Source organism: Pungitius pungitius, chromosome 18, assembly GCF_949316345.1.
Source record: "Pungitius pungitius chromosome 18, fPunPun2.1, whole genome shotgun sequence".
NCBI lineage: Eukaryota > Metazoa > Chordata > Actinopteri > Perciformes > Gasterosteidae > Pungitius > Pungitius pungitius.
In genome coordinates, this window is record NC_084917.1 from 5,884,073 (window position 1) to 5,911,392 (window position 27,320).

Below are 27,320 nucleotides of genomic sequence, written 5' to 3' on the forward strand. Positions count from 1 at the left end.
CGCCTGAGACAAAACATTATGTCATTGCAGGGAGACGTCAGAATATTTGTCAATTATCCTTCACTGTGAATCTCCCTTAGTGTCCAGTGTCATTTTACTGGAGTGAAGCCCGTAAAACCATGAAGAACATGAAGCAATGTCACAAAATATTAAAAAAGAATTACCTTTTGGTCCCACTGGGGAAAGGGGATTTTTTCACAACAGCACCTGTTTGGTACTTATGTAGCTTTCCATGAGATTACCCTGCCATGCAAAAATGAAGAAGACGTACGCTGGAGGAGATCCTCGAAGAGAGACATAATAATCGGAAAAAATGATTACACCGGTTTTTGCATGATTTACTTTCTCCCAACATCAAATATCCAACATCACCATGGACACAACACAACATTGTGGCTTGGCATTTTGTGTCACCACAAATGCAAAGTCAACTGTAAACGAGCACAACGCTGCAAACTAAAGACACACCTCTTCAGACTATACCTCGACTAAAAACGCTAACAAATTGTGGCACTTTAATTATGTGTAAACACATCATGGTGCTTATTGATAGCATTTGATGGAATTTCACTTTCTTGTTCTCTTTAGTTTGAAAAGCACTTATTGTAAGTCATAAGTGGGTAAAAGCTAAATGACATGTAATGTAATGTAATGTAGTAGCACATTTTGGGTATTGCACACAGTTAAAAGCAAGAAATATTTAAGATATTTAAGAACCTCTTAGGGTCAAATATTCTTTTTCAACTTCTACTCTGTTGGCTTAAGGACTATTACAACTATTATTTTTTGTAAAATGAATCACCGACCGAATTTTCAGCTCTGCTGACTGATAACAACACGTAAAAAATTTTTTTTCTAGGAACACTGTTGTTATTTGTAAAACTTTGCCTTGATGAAATCTGCATTCAGTTCTTTGTTGCAATGTTTTTAACTTAATGTGAAATACTGTTTTTTTTAAATCTTCCAGAGCCTATTTGGATGTTAAAGAGCTGAAAGAGATTCTACATTTGGATGGCTCAACTCACCTGAATGTCTTCTTTGCCAATTCTTCTGATGAAGATCTGGCGGGGGTTGCCACTTGGCCCTGGGACAAAGAGGCCCTCACACATTTGGGTAGAAGACGGACAACACACGCACACGCACACGCACACACACACACACACACACACACACACACACACACACATGCATGCACACTGACATACACACAACTCATCTTTGGCAGTCTGGATTGTTGATTTTGAATAATTTGAGTTCAAGCCTTTTTCAAGCAGTTTTTCTCTCAGCTCTTACGGGGAAAAGGTGATAACAAAGCTGCGGCCCATTAATAATGCATTGTCCAAATTTAATTTCAGTTCCACAATTACTTTACAATAGACCAGGAAAATGCTTGTTCTGTTGTGTGCAGATCATGTGAATGTCTTCTTCCTCATTTTCACAGGTGGAATTGTTCTGAACCCTTCCTTCTATGGTACATTTGGTCACACTGACACAATGGTCCATGAGATCGGTCACAGTCTGGGACTTTATCACGTGTTTCGAGGTATTTCAGAGATTGAGTCTTGCAATGATGCATGTTTGGAGACTGACCCTTCAATGGAAACCGGAGATCTGTGTGCCGACACCAACCCAACGCCCAAGTACAAAGGCTGCCACGATCCCGAACCTGGCAACGAAACCTGTGGCTGTCGTCATTTCACACACACGCCGTTTAACAACTACATGAGCTATGCAGGTGAGAGGGACACTCCGCATATGTTTTACCACTTAGCTGGTCAAAACCCTGCAGTTCTACCGCTCACATGAAACTGACACACAGAGATTCCCGTAGAGGAATTTGTTGAGTCTGTGTGCATACTGAGACGGATGTGGAATTTAGCAGGGACATTTCATGGGAAAAACCCGGGGGGGGGGGGGGGGGGGTGGACATCCTTTCCTGACACTTGAAAGAATCGCTGTTGTCATAGTTACATGTGAAAAGCAAAATATTAAGGGGTGTTATGTATTTCTGTTTTTGATTGCAATGTAAATGGAATGGTTGCATTCCTGCTCTTTCCTTGAACTGATCGATCCAATATGGAACCCCCTCCCCTCATGCTGACCACATGCATTTGCTGCTTTCAGATGATGCCTGCACAGACTCCTTCACGCTGAACCAGGTTGCGAGGATGCACTGCTACCTGGACCTCATCTACCAGACATGGCAACCCGCTTCCAAACCTCCTCCGGTGCCAATGTCCCCCCAAGTGGTCGAGCAGCATCATAATTCCATCACCCTGGAATGGTTTCCACCGATTTCTGGACACTTTTATGACAGGTGAAATGAGCTTCATACAGAACTTCATGAAACTTAATTAAACTTAATACAACAAGATAACAAGCAGGGGTATTTTTAAGGGCTAAAACCCGTATAAGTGAGTCATAGCACATGCCCTCATCATTTGCCACATCATTTGTAAGAATATTGACATATATGTGATTGTTTTTATTGTATGAATGACATGTATTTGGTCTGTATCTAAGTTGGTTTGTGTGCCTGTCTGTTGGTTTCCTAGAGAAGTGGGATCAGTGTGTGATAAATGCACTGAGGGTAGAGTTCTATTGCAGTATGCCTCCAACTCCTCGTCCCCCCGACCGTGTGCCCCTTCAGGACACTGGTCCCCGCGAGAGGCTGAAGGTACAGTATGCTATGCTTTTTTTTTTTTTTTTTTGCAGCAGACATTGTCATTTTATTACACATTTGGAATACGGAGGAGTGACATAGAGGCGCCATACAAGGCTCTGGTAGCGGCATTAACCAGTCAATCACAGTAAGCCCCCCCACTGACGCCCAATCCGCTTTATGGTTTATTTTACTAAATGTAATTTTCTAAATGTGACCACGATTTACTAACGAAAGTCTAAAGAAGACTTGAAAACAGATTGAGAACATAAACTCATGTTTACCATGTTTGTTGTGGTAATAAATTATGTGAGAAGTAGAGTAATTTGTCTCATGGACTTGCCTCTGCTGACGAGTGAAGATAAATGCAAGTTTTAAGACATTTCTGCTTTGGCTTCACTTGTCCAAACCGGAGACTATACTGCCTCATTATAAAACAAACCTGGGTCTTTAAGAGCATTTGGCAGTTGAATCCACTGAATACTGAAATGGGAAATTGTTAAAAGTGTGAAGGGGTTGATAGAAAAAACTTGAGCCAGTTTTTTTTAATGCATCTTGTATTCACTTCAATGGTTAGGCTGTCCAATTAGTATGTGTCTTTAGTCCAATTCATGCTGCTCTTAAAGTTAACTTTTAGTACCCGTTAGCTATATAAAAATCTAACAGGGCTATCACTGTGTTGGCTCTCATACTCCCCGACTATATTCCTAATGCCACTTGGTTTACAATTGAAGTGTGATCAGTAGTGAAAAGAAAATGATCATGAAACAAAATGGTAAGGTGATGATCACATTACCAAAAAGTAAAACAGTAAAATAGTTAGTTCTATGCTATTCAAAGGTGAGCTGAACTGAAATGTCGTAACCATGAACACATGCACACACATAATGATACACATAAAAACTCTAAAACCTTGAGTGGGGCGGTTTATGGCCATTATGGCTCCACGCTGCTGGATTAGTCTGCTTGATGATCTGAGAATTGCTGGAAGTGATGATATAAATGTGTGTATAACCCACCTTTTCAGCCATACTTGAAAGTTATAATTTACATTTTTTAATTTCATTGTATTTTATTGGTATTTAATTAATCACCTCAAGAAATCATCAAATTTTACTTCTATTTCTATCATAATATTATTATATTTAAATCTATTTCTAGTAATAGTTAATATAGCTTGAATTTGCTGCTTTTTATAATGAATTATGCTTTTTCTTTCTAATTCTTGGCTTGTCCTTCATCTGTGAAGCACTTTAAAGTGCTCTTGGTGCAATGCAAACACAGTTTGTTTGATTGAAATGCACGCAAGCAGGTCTTATGGTATACGTATAAACTGGGTTTTGCCCATATGCTATACATACAAATAAATATTGTGCCAATGTATGTTGTGCAAAAACATTACAATTTGTGGCAATACCCATGAAGACATACTATGTGTAATGCGCACAGAGTTTTAAATTGAGTGGTTTATTGACATATGTTTCTTCTCCACACCTATTGTTATATTTCTAATGGTGACCATAGTAATTATTCTCAAGAGTGTATATTTCTGAAAGGGACAGAACCCAATTTCTGTGTATTGTTTACAGTCTGGTGCAAAGTCTGTGATTGATTGAGACTGATCAAACTTGAGAGACGACATGTACGACCAATAACGATAACTATTAATCTATTAATAAAACCATAATATTGCTGTAATGCTAATGTATTTTATTTCGAGATAAAATTCAATCTCTGATTGTATAGAATTGTCTTACCGATTGTGTGTGTGTGCGTGTGTATGTGTTCATATTGTGGATATATGTGGATGTGCTGTAGATTCTGAAGTCACTGAACCTTGCCTGCACACCGACTATGGTGTACGTACCAGAGGCAAGTCTGGGCTTGTCTAACATGCTGCGTGTCTAAACTGTACTCTATTTTCCCTCTTGGAAGGGGTCCCTGTTTGTGGCAGCTCCCCATTCCCTGTTAACTCTGCTGCTTGCGCCAGCTTCTCACTGGATACCACAGCTGCCGTTTCCTGCTGTGATGGCGCATATGTGTCCAGCAGTTAGGAACTTCCAATAGAGCGGCAAACTAATCTAAGAAACTGTAAACCTTTTAACCATTGGCGGAACACATTGGAAGATGAGCGTGTCGACATATGCACTTGTGCGACTGTGAATGTGTTCATTCATGCGCATTGACTGGTGATTTGCATTTGCATTAGCTCAGTAACAGGCCTTTGAGTAACAACAACGTATGGCTAGGGGGTAAGAGAGGTCGGGTGGGGTGGAAACCACCCAAGATAGTTGGGAGAATTGCATGTGGTTAGTGACATTCACAAGGGAGGATCCCGAGTTGATTGAAAACAGCCGTGTGTGCATGAATGGAAGTGAAAGGTCTAGGATGCGTACGTTCGCCAACAAGTGTGCGGGTAGCTCTGCGTGTGTACACAACCCTGCTATTTTGAGAATGCACATGGAGGTGTACAACATAATAATCCCGATATACTTTTGGAATATAAGGAATATAAAAATTCTTAGCTCACTTGTAAATATGTATATTACCCAAATAACTAAAAGCATGTGTGTCTATACGTTAACGTCGTTAACGTCGTTAAAGATCGCATCTTTGAAGCCAATAGAGTCCCTGAGCTTGCTGGGTTTTTTTTTGCAATGGTTTGTCTGCCTGACAATAATAGAGAGCCAGGCTCAAGGTCCAAATGATAATCAAACAATAAGAACTAAATGTAATTGTAACGTTATACATGACCCACTATTTTACACAAAGACATGCTTTCTTTCTGTCTTTTAACAAGCTTAATCCCTTACAAAAACAATTGGCAGTGTTCGGTAGTTCTCGTGTTATATCTATCTATCTATCTATCTATCATCAGTGAAATGTATATATATATATTTAAAATAAACCGCTGAATATAACGTGATGTGACATTGATTCTCAAGTGTCTGCCTTCGGAGTGAGAGAGTGGGTGACAGTGAGTCATTGATATTGAGGGCCAGAGCCAGACACTTCATAGAAAGCATAAAGTGTGCATGCCCGGACATATCCCTGTCTGTTTATTCTTACGGCTCTCTGGACTTTTCTTTTGGATGTGTAGGATTCTCCAGACCAGAAGGATTATGACTGGATGGTCAGCAGGCATTAGCATCTATCATGAAGTTATATTTTGACATACTCGTCATCTTTCTGTAAGTTGTGTCAAACATTCATCATCCTTTCTTTAGGGCAGTACCAGGACTTTTTGTAGCTCTACTTTAAAAAAAACCCAGCAAACCACAGATGCTCATATGGGATTTCCCAGTTGTATCATGTTGCTTCATTATCAAATAACCTTATAAACATTTAGTCGTTAATTGGGACCTGATTGCGTGGCAAAACCATGACCCCCAAGCATCAGAGTACATCCGTGTCAATTCAAGTTGTAGGAGATGTTCAAGAGACAAAATGTGGTTACATTGTTGGCTGCTGTTTGTTAATATAACTTTCAAAAGCCTCTCCTTGCAGTGAGGGGGCCGCCGTTAGTGAGAACAAAGTATTGAATCAGGAGAAGATCACGTTATTTTCCATTTGTTCCATTCGCGCTGTGGCCTGTCTTCTCTCTCTGGTCCGTGCTTGGCACCACGCAGCTGAGGGACTGACACGGCAATCACATACACACAGAAGCGCATACAAACACACAGCCTGCTCCATGTCCCCGCCCCCCCCCCAGGAATTAGTGCCGGGTCGTGCACCAGTTCGGCGACAGTCTAAATTGCAGGGCTCTAGCCCATTAATGCTAATGCTAATAATTTTAGACACACGCCTATCGCCAAGATGTAACAGCAAATGAGTCGGCTCATATTCAAAGCGATGGTTCAGTCCCACCCCCCATCGCCCCAGCACTATTATGTGGCAGTAAGCTGCTCATATCATATTTTGGGGCAGCCGTGTGTGTCTTTAAATCTGAAACTAAAAATATAGCATTTATCTTGTCACTGGAATTTTTATTACCTGACATAGCCGTTCCGTCCATAATTAAGCAAAACATTGCATATCATTTTTTTTTAATGGTTTTAAAGTCGAATTTAAAGGCCTTTGCTCGCACAGATTATTTTGCCAATTAAAGATACATCTTTGAATCTTTGAAATACAGTTTACATTGCCTCAGGTTACATAGTGGATGACACTCCTATTCTGTCTCCTCTTAAATCTCCGACCACATTAGCAACAGCGCCAGAGCAGGATGGAGGCCCATCATAACAGCTGACATTTCAAAATATTTTCAGTGGCTGCAGTTCCTTTCCTTGCAAACTCAATGAAAATGTACAACGAAAGCCAGGACTACATAAGCCGAGCAAAGCCAAGCTCTTGGAGTATCTTAGCCCCCCGCCTCCAACCCCCCCCCCCTCCCGCTCTCTTTCTCCCTGTCTCTCTTTTTCTTTAATTCACCTCCACTCTGGCCACACACGCACTTACAGTAAAATAATAAATGTGCTGAGATAATGTGGCTTGGAAACCATATTCAGTCCTCACTTGATTAAACACTGGAATTTTGCACGGTGCCCAGAAATGAGGTTAGTAAATGGCTTCGTTGGTTGCCAGGTTGGAAATGCACAAAAGGAAATTGAGGGAGAACATAGTGTCTGCTGCTTGCTGGCTTCTAAAAGTGCTTGATGAATGTTAGTGTACGTCACTTGGGATAATGCGAGTTAGCTGTGCGTAGACTCCAAATATGGCTGGAGTGTGACTGCAAGCGGTTGTAATGAGCGCGGTGAAGTGGGAACCCTGCACAGGCCCCTCTCGGAAGGTACACACCTCAGCGCTGCCTTTCCCCTGCAGATGGACCCACAATGAACTCTCAGTTTCACCTCTACCTTGATGTTGCAAAAAGTGTAGATACACCAAAAAGATCACACGTGCACATTATTGATCTGTCGACATTCCTCAAAATTATGTTTGGATAGAACTCACTATTTTACTTGTTCTGAAATGTTTTTTCAGCATTTTTTTCCCAGGAATTCAAGGACCCGTATCACGTACAATTTCTACCCATTATTATATGTCTAATTTAATAATTATTACCAGCTGTGACAGCGTGTGGCTGGTATTGCTTTCAACTTGTGCGTTTGTGCTCGTCATAATAGTAAAATGTGGTCCTGGATACACCTTGTGTAGAGGGAACTACCACAAAAGCGGTTTTGATTGCTTTGCCAGATGTTTGTATTTCTGTCTGTGGACTGACTGTATTTGGCCCAATTTTAGCCTCACGACCCGAGTGATCCCCCTTGTAAGATGGTCTCTCGTTCAGTATGTGAATATATTAAATGAATGGGAGGACTTTTTCTTATTTTGTCTGATTTGTATTTCACGTAAATGTGTTGTGTCTGTCTCGCACCCACAGGCCCTCCAGATGTGGAGCAGGCTTGTGAGCCAAGTGTGCGCACTTGGAGCCCAAATGCAGGAATTGAGCAAGGCGTGGTCGGCCTGTCGGAGTGCCCCCTCCAGGGCTGCATGCTTCAGCTGGAGTTCACCTACCCGGTGGTACCAGACTCCCTGACAGTGTGGGTGACCTTCTTCAGCCCTGAGGAAACGGCACTGCCAGCCATCCACAACATCTTGCTCCTAACCCTCAGTGGGGAAAGCATTTCATTGGGCCCGAGCAATGTCTTCTGTGACACCCCGCTGACTCTGAAGCTGGACATAAAAGACGAACTGGTGTATGGCGTACAGTTTTTCACTATGGAGCAACATCTAGAAATCGATGCCACCCTCTTGGCATCCAAGCCAGACTGCGAGTATTGCAAGCACTGCCAACCACTACGCTACCGGCTGTTGCGCCAACCGCACTTCACCCATGCACAACATGGCCTGATGTTGAATGAACCTACCCGCCGCTATACAGACAGGTGAGTGCCCTGGTAGGTGAATACTTTTGCAGGTATCTATTCATATGTCTTCCCAAAAAAAATAGCATTCCAAGTAAAACACAAACTAAACGTTGACATAAAAGTGGACATGCTTTTATTTAAACGTTTAGTTTTTTCTTTTTTAGAAGTAGAGAATTACTAGCTCCACGCTTCAAAGTGATGTCATTTTTTGCGGGCACACCGGTAAGAAGGTATTTGTTTACCCGTGAAAACTGTCCACACACACACACACACATGTTCTTGTAATACCACGTATCCTTTTCTGTATACTCCCAGGAGCGCAAGAAAGCCGCCCCCTGCTTCTGCAGTTTCTAATCTACTGCCAAACATTTGTTTCCTAAGTCACAGGTCAACCATTGCCCACATTTGTTTTTTCCCATGTTCCATGAAGCAAGGGCAAACAGATGGCTTGTTAAAGGTATTATCTGCACACTGTGGTGAGAGTTAAATGCTTTGCTTTCATGGAATGTGCTGAGTCGATAAAGATTGTGCTATACATGGCACGGCTGCGTGTTGTGCCATCTCACTATCGTTTTGTCAGCGTGGTTCACATGAGAGGAGAAATGCTTGATAAGGGCCAAAATGGTGAGTATGCATGTAATGCAAGATTTGAGTGATGATACTCATGTTCCATTAAGAGTCCGCATACAACTTCCTGGTGGCCACGCTGTGTCTGAAGGCTGTCTGCAGTAGCGATTCATTCATTTGGGGGTTTTGGCAAACTTCCGTGATCGCTGATGTACTGCCGGTAGTTTCGCTGCTGTGGTGTATTTTACTAGCTGTGGTTGCATTCCAGTGGTAGTGGTCAGTGGTACTGGCTGACTATTTTCTGTTGTGTGGGCACATGGGATCTTATCTCTGTTAAATGGTCAGATAACTTTAATAGCAATTATGTGTGTTCCAGCCTCTTTAATTCACTGAAATGAAGAATAAGTGTAACAGCAATAAAAACACATGCTAGATATATCCGTTATTGAGCTGAGCATGGAATCCAGTCACTATCCCTCTGTGTGTGTTTTAATCTGAGTATTTCCTTGCTTTATTGATATGGCTTGGATGGCACCCTTTTGGGTGTCTAGCTATGAGCCTTCACTTGCTGTTACAGTTTAAAAAAAAAACTATCTGGCCCTTTGGATAATACATTTACCTAAAACCAATTTGGATTAAAACATAGAAGCAAAAATCGTCAAGATAAAACCCACAATTGAGAGAAAAATGGACCTTAGAGCCTAGACCTCGAACCTATGATATTGATACAGGATAAGCAGTTTGTGAGTCTATTACTAGGCATTAGGGTCTGTTTGCATGTAATGGTGCTACCAAAACCAAGTAAGTCAAATGCAAATAATGTTCCAGCACAAGAAAGTTACTGCCAGCAGGAGCACCAAGAGTCACTCAAGAAAAACACTGTCAGAGTTATTATATATTCTGCTGTTTAAGAAAATACTCAATTATCTTCACGACCAACAACAAACATAGCTTTTGACTTGGCGCAGTAAAGAGCAAAGTTCACACTATGTTTTAGCATGCCACAAATCCAATGTGAATTGCTCAGTGTGACTGGCCCCTGTGCAGCTGCTGAAATGCTTTTGTTGACCACACAGTGAGCTGCTTCTTCTTGCAACGTGTTTCCACAGAGTTGGATAGAGTGATGGAGGTCTTGGTTTAGGTGACTGATTGACCTGTCACTGAACCTCGTCTGAGCCGGGGCAAACCGAGCGAGAGGACAACTGACAATCTTGGCTCCAGCCAATGGGTGGTGGTTAGGTCGGAATGGCTGAGGGCCGGGAGGTCAGGGCGACGGAGTAAATTGTGGCGGGGAGTAAGAAGTGTCAACTGAGGAGGAGATGCTCGGGCGTCAGACTGGACAAGTTGGGGTTAACTCATTGCTAGGTTCAAGGGGGGCCAAAGGTGATGGAAGAGAAAAACCTTGGGGGGTCGATCAATTATGAAGAGAGAGGGCGGGAGGATTGGGTTGAGGTTGACCTCATCCCTCTGAGGCACCTCGGCCTATCGGCTAATCCTCTTCCTGATGTGGGTTTCGGAGCTGTCATTCAGTCAAAGCCTATCACAGAGCTGATGGGAAGAGACCTCCCAGCCAAAAACAGAAAGAAGGTAGCCCCCCCCCCCAGCATCATTAGTACCCCACACCCCTCTGTAATCTGACTCTTCTCTGGTTTCTGCACAATTCTTTCACATTATACCCTCAATTTATCCCTTAACTATTCTGTTGCTGAAAAGTACCAAATGTCACCTCTTAAATGGAAGATTCCCTTAAGTGTTTCTACAATTCAGCGAAACACTATTAATTCACTGAAATAGATGCATCTGAATAATTGCGGCCGTTCCCAACTGTTATGAACTCTTTTTCACAAATCATACAAAGCATTTTTAAGCATACTGTAGGCCAAACTTAACATTGGCTTGGGAAATTATTAATATTCCATGGGACAATTTTGGTAGATCCGTAACCCTAACCAATAATAATATTAATGTGATTCATGTCTAAGTTTTCATTGGATGTTACAAGACCAACTTTTGTCATTGTAAGAAATTATGAACTATGGATGTTTTGCCAACCCTTTTTTTATTCCCACAAAAATGTTCAATCCCTTTCATCATTCATTGATTTTACTGCTTAAGAGTTTCTTCATGATAAGATAACAAAAAATAGCAAAAATAATTAAAAGCTGTAACCTGGCATTTAACAGTGCTATTAGGACTTACTTGCATTAAGCAAAAAACGTTGGTATTTCTCTCTTTTGAACCACCTTCTAGTCCCAACACGTAGCATTAGTTTGTCAGACATACCATAGGTTTAAAATGAATAGCAATAAAACCACATATGTATGTTAGCTGCCAGACGGAGCGTAGCCCTGTTTATTGTTCTTGCAGGCTCAATCTAAGATATTTTCTTAACTTCCTTAAATTTATCTGCTTCTCTCATCTGAGATCTCTCAGCCAAGAACAACAAACAGCTACAGAATTGACACACATACATATGCATGCTCGCACAGCCTACTGCACACACCACTACAGAGAGGAACACACACACAGATGAACGTGGACACACACCATCTCTCTTCTTGCACTCACTAGCAGGCACATTCATTAGCACATAGCTTCCATGTGTAATCACCTGCTGTTATCAAAACATGTTGAAAGGCATATTACAGTGCCTCGTGCCAGATAAAACCTCTATTCCTAGAGGGGTCTTGAGAAGAATGTCTGGATGCACATAGAGGCACCAACAGTGAAATCTTATCATGTGACACCTCAGCAACTGGAGTAAAGCCCTTTGTAGTATGAGCTGCATCTTAGATAAGTTACACATCCAATCTAATCAGATATAGAGACAGAGTGAGGTTTTATGAAGTCTGGTTGGTTGGTTGCCGAAAGTTATGCCGCAGGATATTGCTCATGACATACATATGCATCAAATGTGCATTTTCTTGAATGGATACTCCCCTCTTTCTTTGCTTCCTTGTTGCCAACTGCAGCTTCCAACGCAGCATGGCTATTAGCAGTGAGGTCAGGTGGAATCAAGCATGCACCTAATTGGGAACAGGTTGAGAGCCACGTTTAAAGAGTTGTTATCACGCTATGAGGAGTTGCACTTTTGACCCTTTAGCATTATGACAACCAGGTAATATAATTTGTTGCTCAGCTGCATAATTAGTCCAGCACAAGATGTCAAAAACCTGCAGGTGGAGCAGAGCATGGGTGTGTTCCTGGGTCTGAATACATCTAAAATCCTTTTTATAATCTGTTTCCAAATGGTTAAAGCCGCCGTGCGAACTCGGACCAAATGACCATCAAATAGTCAACTGCCTTCCACGTGAAGCACAAAGGCCCTCACACAGCAAACGTAGTTATTTCATATTAGAACCAAAACATTTTATTATTTTATTTAATCTTGAGATAGGCCACAGTGTCCTTATATGAGACAGGACCGGGGAGTCCAGAATTGTGGCGTGCACTTTGATGGATTGAGAAAAGCTGCCTGTCATAGCAGGTAGTAATTCATGATACGCAGCGTCACATGTTGCGTAGTCTGGGGAAATAATTGCAAATGGTCCAGATCTTGACCCAGATCTGGGTTTTTTGTCAGGAAAAAGCATATATAGACTTCCCAGTTTTTTTTTAAAATGTAGTTTCCTCCGTGTTTAACTCCTACTCAGCCGGATTTAACCACTTTTGCTTATTCCTGCGTGACCGTGTCTCTCGGTGTGGCTTCGTCAAGAGGTCCATGTGCTGCCTTTTCGCAAAGCAATATCTGTTTCTCTTCTTTCTGCCGCTGCTGCGTGTTTGCTCTCCTCAAAGATAAAGTCTCCCACAACTCAACTTTTCTAGGGGCTAAACTAATTCAATTAGAGGGGGCATGTTTGAGTGTAGCCTGGAGTTACACCGGCATGAGCCAATATTGCAGAACAGGACGTAACGAAGTATAAAAGAGAGTCTCTCAGGTCAAACATTCTGTGTTGATATCAATGAAGCCAACAAAAATATCACATCCTAGGCACAGATTTTGAATTTTGTTACTTGATATTAAAATCTATCCGTTTTTAAATAATTGAGTACAGTTAACATGAACTTGGTGTACTTGTTTTTGCCAGGAATGTGACAAACAAACACAAGAGAAACAAGGATGAAGTGAAAAACCAAGGATCATGTGCTTGTTTTTGTGTTATTTTTCACATCAATCACTAGAGCAGGAGCATGAGTGCATGTGTGCGCAATCAATCGCTCACTTTAACACCTTTAAGCAGAGCATTTGGGGTCATCTGTTATCTGCACAGGATACCTGCCTATTTTATTCAATCTTCTTCGTCCTTGAGGTCTTTAATGTCTCTAGGACACTTGACTGCAATTAAATATAGGGGTGTGTCCAGATGTTTTTGCAGGGGTTGCTCAAGTGAGGCACAGACTCATGTGGCTTTTGTCACAAGATGAACTTTTTTGGGATTGTTTCTTTGCAAACATGGCATTATTGCCTAATCTGTTTCCTCACGCAACCCTCGCTCCATTTTTATACTCAATGATTTATGGTCAGAGTGGGATGTCTCCGGCTATTTAAGAATAAATACATATAGAAATCTGATAACTCACGCACAGATTAAGATACGGTTACAAAACCGTACACAAGTGCTCCAGTGCTGAGAAGCGAAGAAGCCAAGAGTGACAAAATCTGCGGTATCCACAAAATGGCCACTTAAGGGAAGTGATCCATCCCCGTACACCTCTGTTCAAATTAACAGCAGAAATAAACATTTTTACTATCTGGAACGCAGAACAGTTTGGTTTTTATAGCTTATTTATTTCCGATTCATGAAAACTGTATGAAAGAAACTTTTATTCAAACCCTCTGATCATTATACATTTCAAATTAAGAGTAATTAAATGGTGGTTGGGAGAATGATGATAGCCGTTTCCTTGGCTGCATCACACCACCGTTCCCCCTCTTTGGCCATATTTAGGAAGGACACAGATTTTGTCATTAAGTGATGGTTTGGGTCTCCCATTGAATAGTTCAAACTACGTCCTTTCTTTGACTGACTTATAATGGGGTGGCACAAGGGTGGAAGTGAGGTTCAATCAGAATCCTGGGATTTCTCCAGCCAACCCTTTAGCCATTGCTGACTTCATCTTTGGTCACGTGTGAAACCTTTGAGTCAATGTTTGCTGCATTAAACTCTCACTGGGGATTAAATGGTAGCACTGAGAACACGTCTTCATGCTTATGTCTTCTTTACGTCTACAGGTATTGCGTGTGTGCCAGCATGTATTTAACAAACATATGAATCTATGTGTGCCCTCCTACTCCTGTGAGTTAAATCTACTTGCATCTATCTTTAAATGATCAACCTAATGATCGGTCCTATTTACCCTCATTTCCTGATCCTCTTATCAATGATAACTCATTTTTGCCATATATTTAACTGATACCAACCATGTTTGTATACAACAATTATAGAATCCTGACCCTTTAAGCATAGATTAACATGAATAACGTACAGGATGTAATGCGCTCACTCATTTTCTCTACTGATGCCTGTCCCACACCCTGTAGCTCTCTATTGAGCCAACATACTCTCTCATACCAAAAACTAAACTGCATTGATTGTAGAACTCTGAGATCCATTCATCCTTTTTTTTAAAGGGCTTATCCAGGTTGCCAGATTATCACAGGTCCGACACATACAGACAGACAGACACTCACACTGACAGTGGGCAATTTAGAGTGATCCTTTAACCCTGAGCTGCGTGTCTTCGGATACGCGGGAGGAAACCGGACAACTCGAAGTGAATCCCCGCTGACACAAGGAGAACATCAGACTGAGGGAAATCCGCGGCCTCTCTGGCTGTGAAGCCACCACACCACCGAATGTAGAGAAATAATGTCTCAACCTTATAGTGGGGTCCAAAACTCTGAAAGGCAAAAAAAAAAAAGAGGAAACCATAAAGGAGAAACCATGACCATAAGAGACAAACCAAGCTAGAAAATGAGAAACCAAAACCATAAGCAAACACAAAAAAATAGAAAACTGTAAACAACTGAGATGCAAAGGAGAGTGCTGGTTTGAAAAGAAGTTTTATTCTTTATTTTAAATAAAAACATCAACTCTCTGATTTGTTGCTTGCCTTTACTAGTTCATTTGGAAATGTCTATTCTTACTTTTGTCTCCTGAAAGTTGCTAAGATTAAATAACAATGCGGCTTCATATGAATGCCCTTGTCGTTTACTTGAGGGAGTTTGGAACGAGAGAAAAATCCAGAATTCCACAGAAATGATGAGACCTGATGGTAATATAAGAACAGATCAATGACAAAAAAAGCAAGCTTAAAATAATAATTAAAAAAAACGACTACTGTCAAGACAGCACCATCACTTGCATCACTCCTGTTGTTTTTCTCCAGTTTTGTTTTGTTGCTTTGCTTATGGTTTCTCATTTACAGCTCGGTTCTTATTCTTTTTTTTTTGTTTATGGTTTTGGTTTTCTCATTTATGTTTTTTTTCCTTTCAGAATTTTTTTTTCAGACTTCCTTGTCATGGTGACTCAAGGAACCATCATGGGGACTTACACCGACAATGTGAGTAGTCCCCCAAATATTTCTCCTGACCGTTGTGTATTCATCATGATGGTTCCATGAATCACTGTGATGGGGAAACAAAACAAAGCTGGACCCGAAGCGGGTAAATGCAGTGACTGGCTGTGGCGATGTGTGTGTGCTGAGACAGGTGTTCTTATTTGTGTTTTGCTGGTGGTACTTGAGATACCTAACGTCTGCTGCTACAAACACACACACACACACATATATATTCAGACCACGCATGTGGAGAATATGTTGATAGGACTAGTGCTCTGTTTGCTATTATTTTTTCCTTCTTTATATTTGGTCTTAACTAGACATTTCTTTGAGGATTACCATTATTCTGAATTGCACGGACATACTTTGATTTAAACCTCTCTCTCTGTGCAGGGATGTGGTGCCACATGTTGAGTACACTTACCAGGTCCAAACCATCTCCGTCCATAGTGAGAGTGAGCCTTCTCCACCTCTAATACACGAACTTGGCGCAACCTACTGTGGAGATGGACGGATCCAGAGGTGACTGGCATTTACATTCAAACCATCAAAATTGATGTAAATGCATGTGCATCGAGGTGCATTAAAGCATTTTCAGATGAATATTTGCCTATCCTCTATTGTGCATATTATGTCCATAAATGTTGTACCTTCTAATTGCTATTTCAGTTCCAAAGGAGAGGAATGTGATGATATGAACTCAATGAATGGGGATGGCTGCTCCAGTCAATGCAAGAAGGAACCCTTTTTCAACTGCGTTGGTAAGTCATATGTCCAAAAAGTGTTCAGTCAAATGAATTCTTTTGTATTTCCTATTTAAGACGGTACTGAAAATAAAAATTTAAATAACACGTTTCATGGAACATTAGCAAGTTGGGATTTGACCATCACTTCCATTACATTACAGTTGTGGATTCCTCTGTTATATCTGTGAGGATTTGACACACTATTAGATATCATAATCACTTTGACTCATTTAAATAATGAAAAAATGTGGAAATCATTATTAGCGGGTCCTCTGATTTTATATCTGGCATCTCCAATGTTGTTTTTTTATGAAGAGATGGATGTATCCTGTCTAGTTCCCCTGCTGTAGACAATCATTTTGCCCCCCCGTTGGGATTGTCTGTCTGTCTGTGTGTGTGTGTGTGTGTGTGTGTGTGTGTATGTGCGTGCATGTACAGTGCATGCATGCAAACATGTGTGAGCCTCTGTGAAGTGGCCCCTTAATTCCTGTCAGATTGCTGTAGGACTGCATTTGCTACGTTGTTTTTCATCCAGCTGCAGTGCTCAGCGGTGTTTGTGAGTGTATGTGCGTGATTGTGTCTGATATGGTCCGACAAAGTTGTAGTTTTGCACAGAAATCTGACACTATAATGATGGGACTCTCTGTCTTTCTGTCTCTATGTGTGAGGGAGTGCCTGCCTGCTTGTCAGTGTGTTGGCTAGTGAAAAAGGGAATTGGAGGGAAATGTATAGTGTACAACAAGGCCAGTGTGTTGCGGTCTGGATTAGCTTTATTAAACTATTCACACGATTGAGTTGAATTATATCTGGATTGGACAAAATCCACAAAGTTCTTTTCCCATGACACCACCTGCATAACAATCCGATTATTTCTCATAAGCGCTCCAAGCCACAGCAAACACAGGTGCAGATAAAGCATGAAGTAAAGGCAAAATGCAGCAAAGTGAAGGTTTTGGGAGGCTAAATCCATCCTGCTTTGACATATTGTCAGTGTAAACTGGATTTCTGTCTTGACAAACCCTAAACCCCCCAAAACGAGCAATTTACTTTGAAAGCAGCTAGACCATTCTTTTCTCTCGCTCTTTCCATCTTTGTTTGCCCCCTCGCTCGCTTTCTTCCTCCAAATGTAAAAAGGCGTCTGTTTTTCCCTGGACTCAACCGGCTTTCTGCTTTCCCATTATTTGCATATCCTATCACTGTTCACATTAAAATAATGTAGCAATAGCCGTTCTCCTTCTTCTTTTCCTCCTCTTTTCTCTTTAGTTCTCATTCCACCTATTACTTCTGCAACTCCTTAGAGCCACTGTTTGAACTTCCTCCTGCCTCGCTCCTTTACTCCTTCCTTGCCTCTGCTCCTGCTGAGTGATTGGCGGGAGTGTATTCTGTATGCCCCCTCAGTAGCCCCTCGTTTCACCATTGCCAGAGCACAGAACTGACTTGAGTTTTTGGCTTTGCTGAAGAGGGCTGGAATTTCGAGGAGGAGGCCCCGGCCAACTTGGCACAGAATGCCGCCTTTCCCCCTAACTGGAACCCCACCGGCTGATACTGCTTTAGCTGGGGGATGAGAGCAATGAGGCCCAGGCAACCTCCATGCTCTGCTCCCTTATCCCCCGGTCCATAAAGCTTCCACTACCAGACCTTAACTCGGCTGGAATATCTGTTAAAAGTCTGTTTCCTCCTTTTCTCTTGCACCTTTTATCGCTATCCTTACCAGTGAATGGTATCCTTGGGGCTCAGGGGGTACACATGTTTTCATAAACTAGGATGAAGAAGGGAAGGGAAGGGAAGGGTAAAGTGTTTTAAATCTCATTGTTATTTTGACTAATCTAAAACCTTAATTTACTGTGAGAAGACTTTAAAGATAAAAAACAGGTCATTACTCAGCTTAAATGTACACTTTTTCTAATGTCTGTTTGCCTGCAGAGGAGCCAAGTCTGTGTTACTACTATGATGGCGATGGGGTGTGCGAGGACTTTGAGCAGGAGACGGGCGTCAGGGACTGTGGCCTCTACACTCCAAATGGCTTCCTTGACCAGTGGGCCTCCGCTGTGGAAGTTTCCCATGAAGAGAAGCTCTACTGCTCTGGTGACGTGACGGCCGGATACCCCGCTGTTACGAAGGTAAAGGCATATGTGAGGCGTGAAGGCGCTACGTTGCGAAGGGCTTTTGCTTGAACTGTCCTTTGAAGGATCTCTGGCGCGGCAGTTGGAGAGCAGACAGGCAGCTGCATTCTGGATAAAATCTGGAGTTCTCTGATGATTTTGATGGATGTGCCGTAGAGGATGCTGTTGCAACAGTCCAGTCAAGAGGTTGTGGAGGCGTCAATGAGTGTTTCAGCGGGAAAAAGAGGAGAGGGAGCCAAACCAATGTTTTTAAGATGGAAGAAGGCTGATGTGGATATTGCCAAAGGCAAACAAGTTTAGAATGAAGCACAGGGGGCCGAATACTGAACCGTGGGGAACACCTTGAGTGAATGGGGGCTGTAACAGTTTGAGGTGCATTATCACGTCACAGCTTAAGCACCAGTCAGTTCAAGAGTCCTCCATTCCAAACGGATATCAAACATATTGGATCATCGTGGATCATAACAGTATCAATAGACATCCTCCTTCATTGTTTGCGGTTTGGTATTTGATGAATTGAAAATTTGAAGCAATTTACTTGTCATCAATCAATGATTTACACAATAATTACAATGACAATATTGCTATAATATCTTATCTTGCTTGTTTATCGGGTAGGTCATATTAGGTATGGGAAATTGAAATACATGTCTCTTCAGGAGGACACAGAAGTTTGTTTCTCTCATTAAACTAATGCATATTGAATACATACGACGAAGCCATGGATTCCATGCAAACCTGATTGAATCATTAATTAGCTATCGTAGAACGGGGCTAATTGCCCAAAACATTAGAGGGAGGCTTTATGAATTTGTGACATTCATGAACCGACACGCTCACAAACACGCCCACCTGCACACGCACACAAAGCTTTGGGCAAATAGAGGTGCATTAGAGCTGAATCCTAATTCATCCCCTCCCCATAGCATGCATGTTCCAAGCTAAGGCATGTTGTTGAAGTATGCATCCTCTTTTAAAACCCTCTAATATATTTTAATTCATTATTGGTATTGGTATTTATCCTTGGTATTGCAACACTTTTGTCCAAGTCTTTGGTCAAACCGCCAGAATTGCAGATGGTTTATTCTCAGAGACAAATTACAGCAGTGCAACATGTCCACATAACCATCAAAAATGATTTCTGCTGTGTTCATGAAGAAAAAAAAACAGTTCCTGTAGAGAACACATTGTTCCCCAAAGATCACATGTGATAAGATCACCTCATTACAAGGCCACTGACTGTCCACTATTTGGACGTATCCAAACACAGATCGTCACTATCTCTCCTTTTAACTCATAACTCTATCCAGTAAATTGTGAGTTACTTACAATACTGGGTCCTAAAAACACAACTTTTCTCAAATGCATCAGCACATGTTGATCAATTCATTGCTGTATATTATCCAATGAATGTCATCCCTTCAAACCAAATTAACTTTGAGGACACTCTCTTCTTTGCCTACTTTAGTTCTTCTGAAAATAAAGATAACATAACACAGCCTCAAACAACTGAGCTGAGATTGTTGTTTGGGCAATGCTCCTAAGCAATTGTGCAGATGCGTGCATGTGGCCACTGTCCTGGATGCCACGGATGCAGCCAGGAGGATTGGTTGTATAGAGAATAGGACCAGGAGGTGGGCTTGTATTAGTTCAATGGATCCTGTTTAAATGCTGCCAACGACATATAAAAAAGCTGACGTGAAATTCAAAGTTCAACCCTGAGATATGTTTAGTTACTCAAGATGGTACACTCTTGGTCTACAATCTTGTTGATGTTAATGTTCATTGTTAATGTTGAGATTATTATGTTATTTTTCTGATCAATCTAGCAATGTAGCTTTGCAGATACAAACTCACATCCAGTATTGTCCTTGGAAGAGATTTAGGGTTTGGGTTAGTAATTGTTTTGAGACTTTGAGACAGATGACTGTCATAAGTAATATAATGGTGATCTTTGGAAAAGCTAACTAGGCTCATTTTCTGTATTGAAAGAAGACACCACTGCAAACATCAATGTCTTACAAAGTCACATCATTGCAGCATTGGAAGTATATTTTAACAGAGCTAACGGCACAAACAGTTCCAACGGTTCAGTGCTGATGGGAGCTAACGGCGGCGTGCTTGGCTACGGCTTTGAAAGTGGGTCTGTGCTGCTCATATAGCCCCGATTTTATAGCTCAGTAGTAGCTCAAGTAGCTCACTTTGTTCTTTGTGATTTAATCATGTTTTCCATGTTTGTGGTTAGAAGCTTCGCGGGAGACATTGACCTAAAGATGTGATTCCCCTGACAAAGGACAATGCTGAAGTGTGTTGTGAAGGTTTTTTTTGTTCGGGAGTAAGGGGTCTTACATCATTTCTTCCTGATCTAGTAAACAAGTCCTGTATCGGTTCTGTGTATCAGTTCCGTTTGATGTCTAAAGACGGTGTTGATACTGCTTGTTGTGTGCGTGTCTGTATCTGAGAGAGAGAGAGAGCGCGAGGCGGGGCGCATTGATAGGGATTTATGCGGATGCACGAAAGTAACAACAGCGGAAGAAGAGGTCGCATATCCGCACGAAACCTGAAATGCTATGGAATTGTCCGTAATTGTGGTGTGTGTGTGTGTGTGTGTGTGTGTGTGTGTGTGAATGTGAGGGTTCATTACAGAATAGATTTCTATTGTAAAACGTACAAACATACAGAGGGATACTGAAATACTACGTTTTATCTTTTAAATGACATGATGCAGAACTAATAATTCTTCACTCAAGCAAAGTCAAGGGGAAGGATTCGTGAATGCTCCCACATTGAAACTACTGTAAATGTGCGCTAAATGACACATATTCCTTTTTATGTCATATAGCTAGAGTCCCATCATTAACGTAGAGCTATGATAATGCAGTACATTTGTACTAAAAAGTTTGAGAAAAACAAGACAAACAACAAGCAAAATAACAGCAATAGGGAAAATGTTATATAAAAATACATTATATCAGTGTTGAAAACATATATAAATAATTTTATAGTCAGAAGCACAACTGACTAGTGGTGAATTGTGCATATTCGCCAGCACCTCCCCCTCAAAAATGACTAATTAAAAATACGGGCATCCCTGGCCAGTTTTAATTTTACCCCTTTATCTTCAGGAATCATCTTGTTCTAGTTATATACACATCGGAAATTGGGGAGGCACTGACTTTATGAGCCACAATCATTCAAGTTGCGGTAATAAATACAGTTCAATGAGACGCAACATATAATAAAAAACAGCAGTAAAAAGTATATACACCAATGACGTTTACTTGAAGACAAAATCTTTCTCTCCTTTTGGATGAAATTTTCAATAAACCAGTGATAGAATTTATCCCTGGCTTTCAGGTTCCAAGACAACTTGCCGTTCAATGGAAGCTATGGAAGCTAATTCAAAGAGCCGGGATTTTGACTTGCACGTTTGAAGGAGGAAAATGTCATTTCCACCAGGGAATGTCATCTGAAAGCTGGTGAATTTTCAGTCACATGTGAAAAGAAATCACATTACTCATGATCTTTAAACGGATTCTGCACTTGATTTAAAACATCTTCCAGAATGTCATTGCAATGTTTTGTAGTGTGTGCATGTCAACGTGCGCTTCGGTTGGCATGGCGGCGTGCTGCACAGTCTTATCATATATTTGATCAAAGCCCTGCCTCCGTCACACACAACGCAAATGATAAACCCGTCCACCGTGGAAATAAAAAACTGCATGTCAAATGACTCAAAGAGCATTTTGCATGCGCAAACATTTCCCTAAAAGTTGAAAGCACATTGTTCACTTCAAAGTTTTGCATATTTGAAAATGAAGCCATCAGCATGTTTTTGTTTTTTTGCAGTATCTTCAAAATCTTTACGGTGTTACACCATGTATAGTAAAACAATTTCAAAAGCATCTTTCTTTTCAAATACAGTGCACATTCATCCTGATGAATTATTCCACCTGGTTGGTGCCACACTTGACAGTTGGATCTGACGAAGAGTATTTCATCGAGCAGCTGTGTTTGTTTTGGCGATCTAGAAAAGAACGCAGCCAGTCCGGAAAGGTGTGAGGAGAAAATGTTGCATTCTCACATTTTTGCAAACCCTTCAGATAAAATCGAATTGAAGGCATGTGCACAACAGTACAGGAAAAGTGCTAGAGCTATGTTTTCCTTTACCTCTGCTTGGACTCTGTTTAACCCCCGAGGCCACAACAACAGCGCTGTCACAGTATTGGGCAAGTTTTTTAATCCATTCATATTCCTCCAAGAGCCCAAAAACAAGGGCAGCTATATACTTCTCTCCTGTCACATCCAAAAATGTAATGAATCGCTCTTTTACGTCCGACTGTCTGCAGCAAAACAAATAAAAACAAAAGTTGTGCGGAATTGCTGACATCTGGTTTCATCCGGCCTTACAGCCACAAAGGGTGCTTTACTTACATATTGTTTTGTCGCCACACCAATCACATCGGCAATACCATTCGGTCGTTTTAGAGGTTCATGAGGACCTGAGGTTTCAATAAACACTCTGGAAGTGGACAAACTGGATTATATTCCGGTAAAAACGTTTGTTGCTGGAGGTAATCACCACCATGCACGGATTCTCTGAACTCCGTCATGGCCCCTGGAAGGTATCTCCTGTTTCCCAACAGTCCCACGCGGTGGATCGGAAGTTTCAAAAGCCGTTTCTCTCAGTTTCTGTTCGTCCAGCTGTAGCTCGTGTAGCTGTTTCCAAATGTTTTCATGGCCAAGTGTTGCCTTAAGATGACCTGCTGTGTTTTGGTGTTTTTGTAACGCCGCATTAGTTAGATAGCTGAGATTCTCGTAGCTCAGAAAATTCCAGGCACCATTTTGTTTGTGAACAACCAGCATTCCCAGCTGCACATCCTTCTGGTGTCAAACTGAACCTGAAAGTGTACTGTTCCCCTCTGAAAATGACAAAAATATGTTAATATTTATAGATTGGTCATCATCATGGATACCGAGAGCAATACTGACAGCAATTAATTCTCCATCTGCAACAATACCATCTCCACAGGCTCTTAAAGAATACACCCGTTAAATACAAAGATATGATTGCTTCATCAAATTGTAAATCCAAACGAACGTTCAATATTTGGGGAGACTATTAGAAGTTTGGTTACTGGTTGCATGTTTTTGATGTGCAGAACTTGCACAGAAACAACACAAACAGGTTGCAGTAGTTTTATTTTTTTGTAAGAGTTAACCTGCTCCTTTTGAATGTTTTATGACTGTTCCACAGTCTGGAACATAATATTAACAACAGTGTAAAAACATTCAACAGAACATACATCAGTTAATAAAAACTAATTTCAAAATATAAAATGGGCTAAAACTGCTTTTATTGTCCATTCCTGCAATTAAATGTCCTTATATGAGCAGTGTGACTCGATCCAAACACCATGTGGAAACCAGAAAATGTAAGAAATGAATGAAGTTTAAAAAACACGTTTCCCAAAAAAAACAATGTAACATATTAGCCGGATTAATAGTTGTCGTTTTCTGGTCCCTCTTCCCATGTCAGACCAAATCAAAATGTTGAATACAATTAGGTAGCTCCAGCTTATCTAAATGATCCACATTTCCTTCCTGCTCAACCTCACTCACAGGTATGCAGTCAGATGGAGATACACAGGCAAACATACGCACTGCCAACTCTATGCAAGATTATAGGGCAGGTCCATGGGGGACCGAAATGTACTACTGCTGTCTTTGTGGAGCGGAACAAAATGTTCCCCCACTACCACACCATGGAATATGTTGAGCCAGCTTCACTGGCTCTAGGGGGATTGGATTGGAGAACTGGCCTTAGCAACTAACCTGTGTGTATGCGTGTGTGTGTGTGTGTGTGTCTCTGTGCACGCCACGTGCTTGTCTTCACATACATATGTGTAGATGAGTTTGTGTAAGTGGGAAGTGTGCGTGTGCATTTAGACTTTAAGATCAAACAGCAAGCCAGGTGATTTCTCCAGAGAGGGCTGCTGCCCAGGCAATCTCTGACGCAACCTCTGGGCACCCCTGGAGAACACTCCCCTTAATTATACATAAGCAACAGCAGGGATAACATTTTAGTCCTCTCACGCTGCAAAGAAATTGCCTATATATGACGTTCACCCATCTTAACATTCAAAAAACAAACAAATGTGCATGGGGTCTGCTTTTAATGACTACATTCATCTCAAGGTTAGTAATTCTTGCAAAAATGCACTGTTTTATTACAAATTAAGGGAACAATAACTGGCCCAGATTTGCACCAGGTCCAAAAGAGCAGCCAGTGTGTACTTCAGTGGGGGGATACATGTATATTGAATAGGGATTATTGCGGACCAAATATACATCCTCCCCATCCTCAGCATGTCAGTGTAAACAAACACACAAGCAAAACCTGCACATTTTGCTGCACAAGCAGAATCACAGGCCCACAAAATGAAAAAAAGCTTGCACAGTAGCCGAGCTGTTGCTTCAGCAGCTCAAGTCGGCCAGCCTCTCTGGCCCTGTTTCCCCCACTAAGATTCCCCAAAAACCACACAGCCTTCGTCAGGCACCGTGCCAGTGACATAAGCGTGTTGTAACATTAAAAAGAAACCTCTGCAACGGCGTTCTTTTTTTTCTTCTCTTTTACTATTCCCATTTCAATTATTATCGTGGTTGCTCCATGTGGAAACCTCATTGGGACTGGTGTATTTGTTTCATGGCACTGATGACCCCACATAACGTTTTCAAGCTGTTAATATGCAGGGTTTTGGCCCTGTTTTATTGGGCATAGGGGGGCCACTGAATGAGGGACATTTATGTTCTCCGCAGACCCATCTGTTTTCAACTGGCTGGCAAAGCCGCTCACCAATCCCTATACATTAGTCTGTGGTCCACGTTCCCTGCCACCCAGTCACTACTCGTGTCTGCCCTGATGAAAGTTGGACAGGTAAACTGCTTAATTGCACACCACTCACCCACTTTTACGGGCCCATTCTTAATAGGCCATGGAAGTGGCCCATCATTAGCCCCGGGCCAATGAGACGTTGAGCTTCAGTGGGTACGGGTGGGGCCCGGGTGACAGGACATTACCTCACACGCCAGGCCCCCACCAGCATTCCAGTAAACCATGGGATAGTGCTTGGAAATTCTAATACTAGTTTCTCTCTGTCTCCCTTTTTCTCCACAAATGCCTCACAGCTGCTCACCAGTGCTTCTCATACTCAAATGCTCATACTTCAAACCCATATACAATATGTGCATGCCAGAAAGAGACGTGGAGGAAACATAAATAGCCTTTGTTGGGGATGAACATGTTTTAGGAGGTGCTATGATAGGATAAATATTCGTTTAGGGGAAATCAATTTGTAACTTTTATGTGTGCAAATTTGGAATCAAAATCAGCCTTATTGACCATATATGCTTTGCAGACATGGAATTTGACTCCTTTACTCTCCAAATACTGTACATACAGTTTCTTTATACAAATAAATGTGTTGTTGTATTTTGCCAGACCTTTATTCAGAGGGTCAGAAAAGCCCTGAGTTGAGCTAAGGTTCCCCCCTATTGCTCGTGTGCTCCTTTAATGTTGGGAGGATGCAAAGAGGACCCTTCATGAGGCCTCCTAAATGTTTGAGGGCCTCGATAGTCTTTTGCGAACATGTGGTCAATGTTTGTGTATGTGTCTGTGAGATTTATTGATTTCAATCCAAGACATTTTGACAATCTGGAAGCTTCAACATCAGTATTCCAGCCAGAGAGGATGTGTGTGTGTATGTTTGTATTTCAGTCTGTGTATATGTTTGTACATGGCTATATGCTCTGTGCGTACTTCCTCAGTAGAGGTGATCTAACTTGACCCTGGCACTAGATATTCATCACAATGGGAGAGATTGTGGTACATTATGCTATTAGAGGCATTATCGTTGTCATTACTCTGTGTTCACCTAAAGCATAATTTACCAATCCCCCTTTTTACAAGTGTTTTGCTTTATGCTCGTAGTAAATGTTTTTGCACTACAGACATATTTCCAAGCTAATGAGGCTGACGGTTGCGCTCTTTCTCCTCACCTTTATCAGGTTTCCCCTCGGCTCGGGACACTTAGCTCTCCTTTTATCTGAAGTGGTGATTTAAAACACCAGTTTGTGTCTACAGACCAGAGATTGGCTGTTTTCTGCCCGTCTGACTATCCAGCTGGTACAAATTAAGACCATGTGTGTAACTGTGTGTGAGTGTGTGTTTTAGAGTTAAGATGTTGAACTCACAGCGAGAAGTTGCTTTGCTTCGAATACATCTCAACGTTTGAATTATAGCCCCGAGAGTGTTCATCCTTCCTATAGATCAGAACCGGCATTAAAGCATTGGTTTTGCTTGTCACTTGCAACAGTTTCATTCATCCATTTTTACCTCACAATCAACACTTTTGCTATATCCTTCCGTTACTTTCTCCACCAGAGAGACTTGTTTTGAACTGTCTTTTGTCAACAGTTCCTGCTGTGATATTGTGGTTTTAATCAAGCAATTCCATTTGAAGGTCAGCTGTCAGGTGTTATATTTTATAGGCAGAACAGATTGAAACAAGGCAAACAAAAACAGATTAGGTTTTTATTATTTTTTATCTCTACTCTACAATACACACAACATTTCTCTGTGTTATATCCACTGCCTTAATGCAGCAATAAACAACCCTTTCAATGTAAAGATACAGTTGAGTAACGTGTACCTGATCAGTGAACAATGTCCTCTTTCCCCGTGTTGTTATTTCCAGCTTCTCTGTGCTTTGTTCACAAAGACGAGCTGGCC

General features: G+C 41.4%; 1 protein-coding gene across 1 annotated transcript in view; it reads left to right on the forward strand.

Annotated features, from left to right (window-relative positions):
• The window catches only part of pappaa (pregnancy-associated plasma protein A, pappalysin 1a), a 52,373-nt gene that overhangs the window by 11,672 nt on the left and 13,381 nt on the right, over positions 1-27,320 (forward strand). Inside the window, exons 3-10 of the mRNA XM_037485302.2 lie at positions 968-1,113; positions 1,442-1,735; positions 2,125-2,317; positions 2,556-2,677; positions 8,046-8,550; positions 16,054-16,182; positions 16,330-16,421; positions 18,330-18,526. Coding sequence (XP_037341199.2) covers positions 968-1,113; positions 1,442-1,735; positions 2,125-2,317; positions 2,556-2,677; positions 8,046-8,550; positions 16,054-16,182; positions 16,330-16,421; positions 18,330-18,526 — 1,678 coding nt within the window. The remainder of the gene's footprint in view (positions 1-967; positions 1,114-1,441; positions 1,736-2,124; positions 2,318-2,555; positions 2,678-8,045; positions 8,551-16,053; positions 16,183-16,329; positions 16,422-18,329; positions 18,527-27,320) is intronic.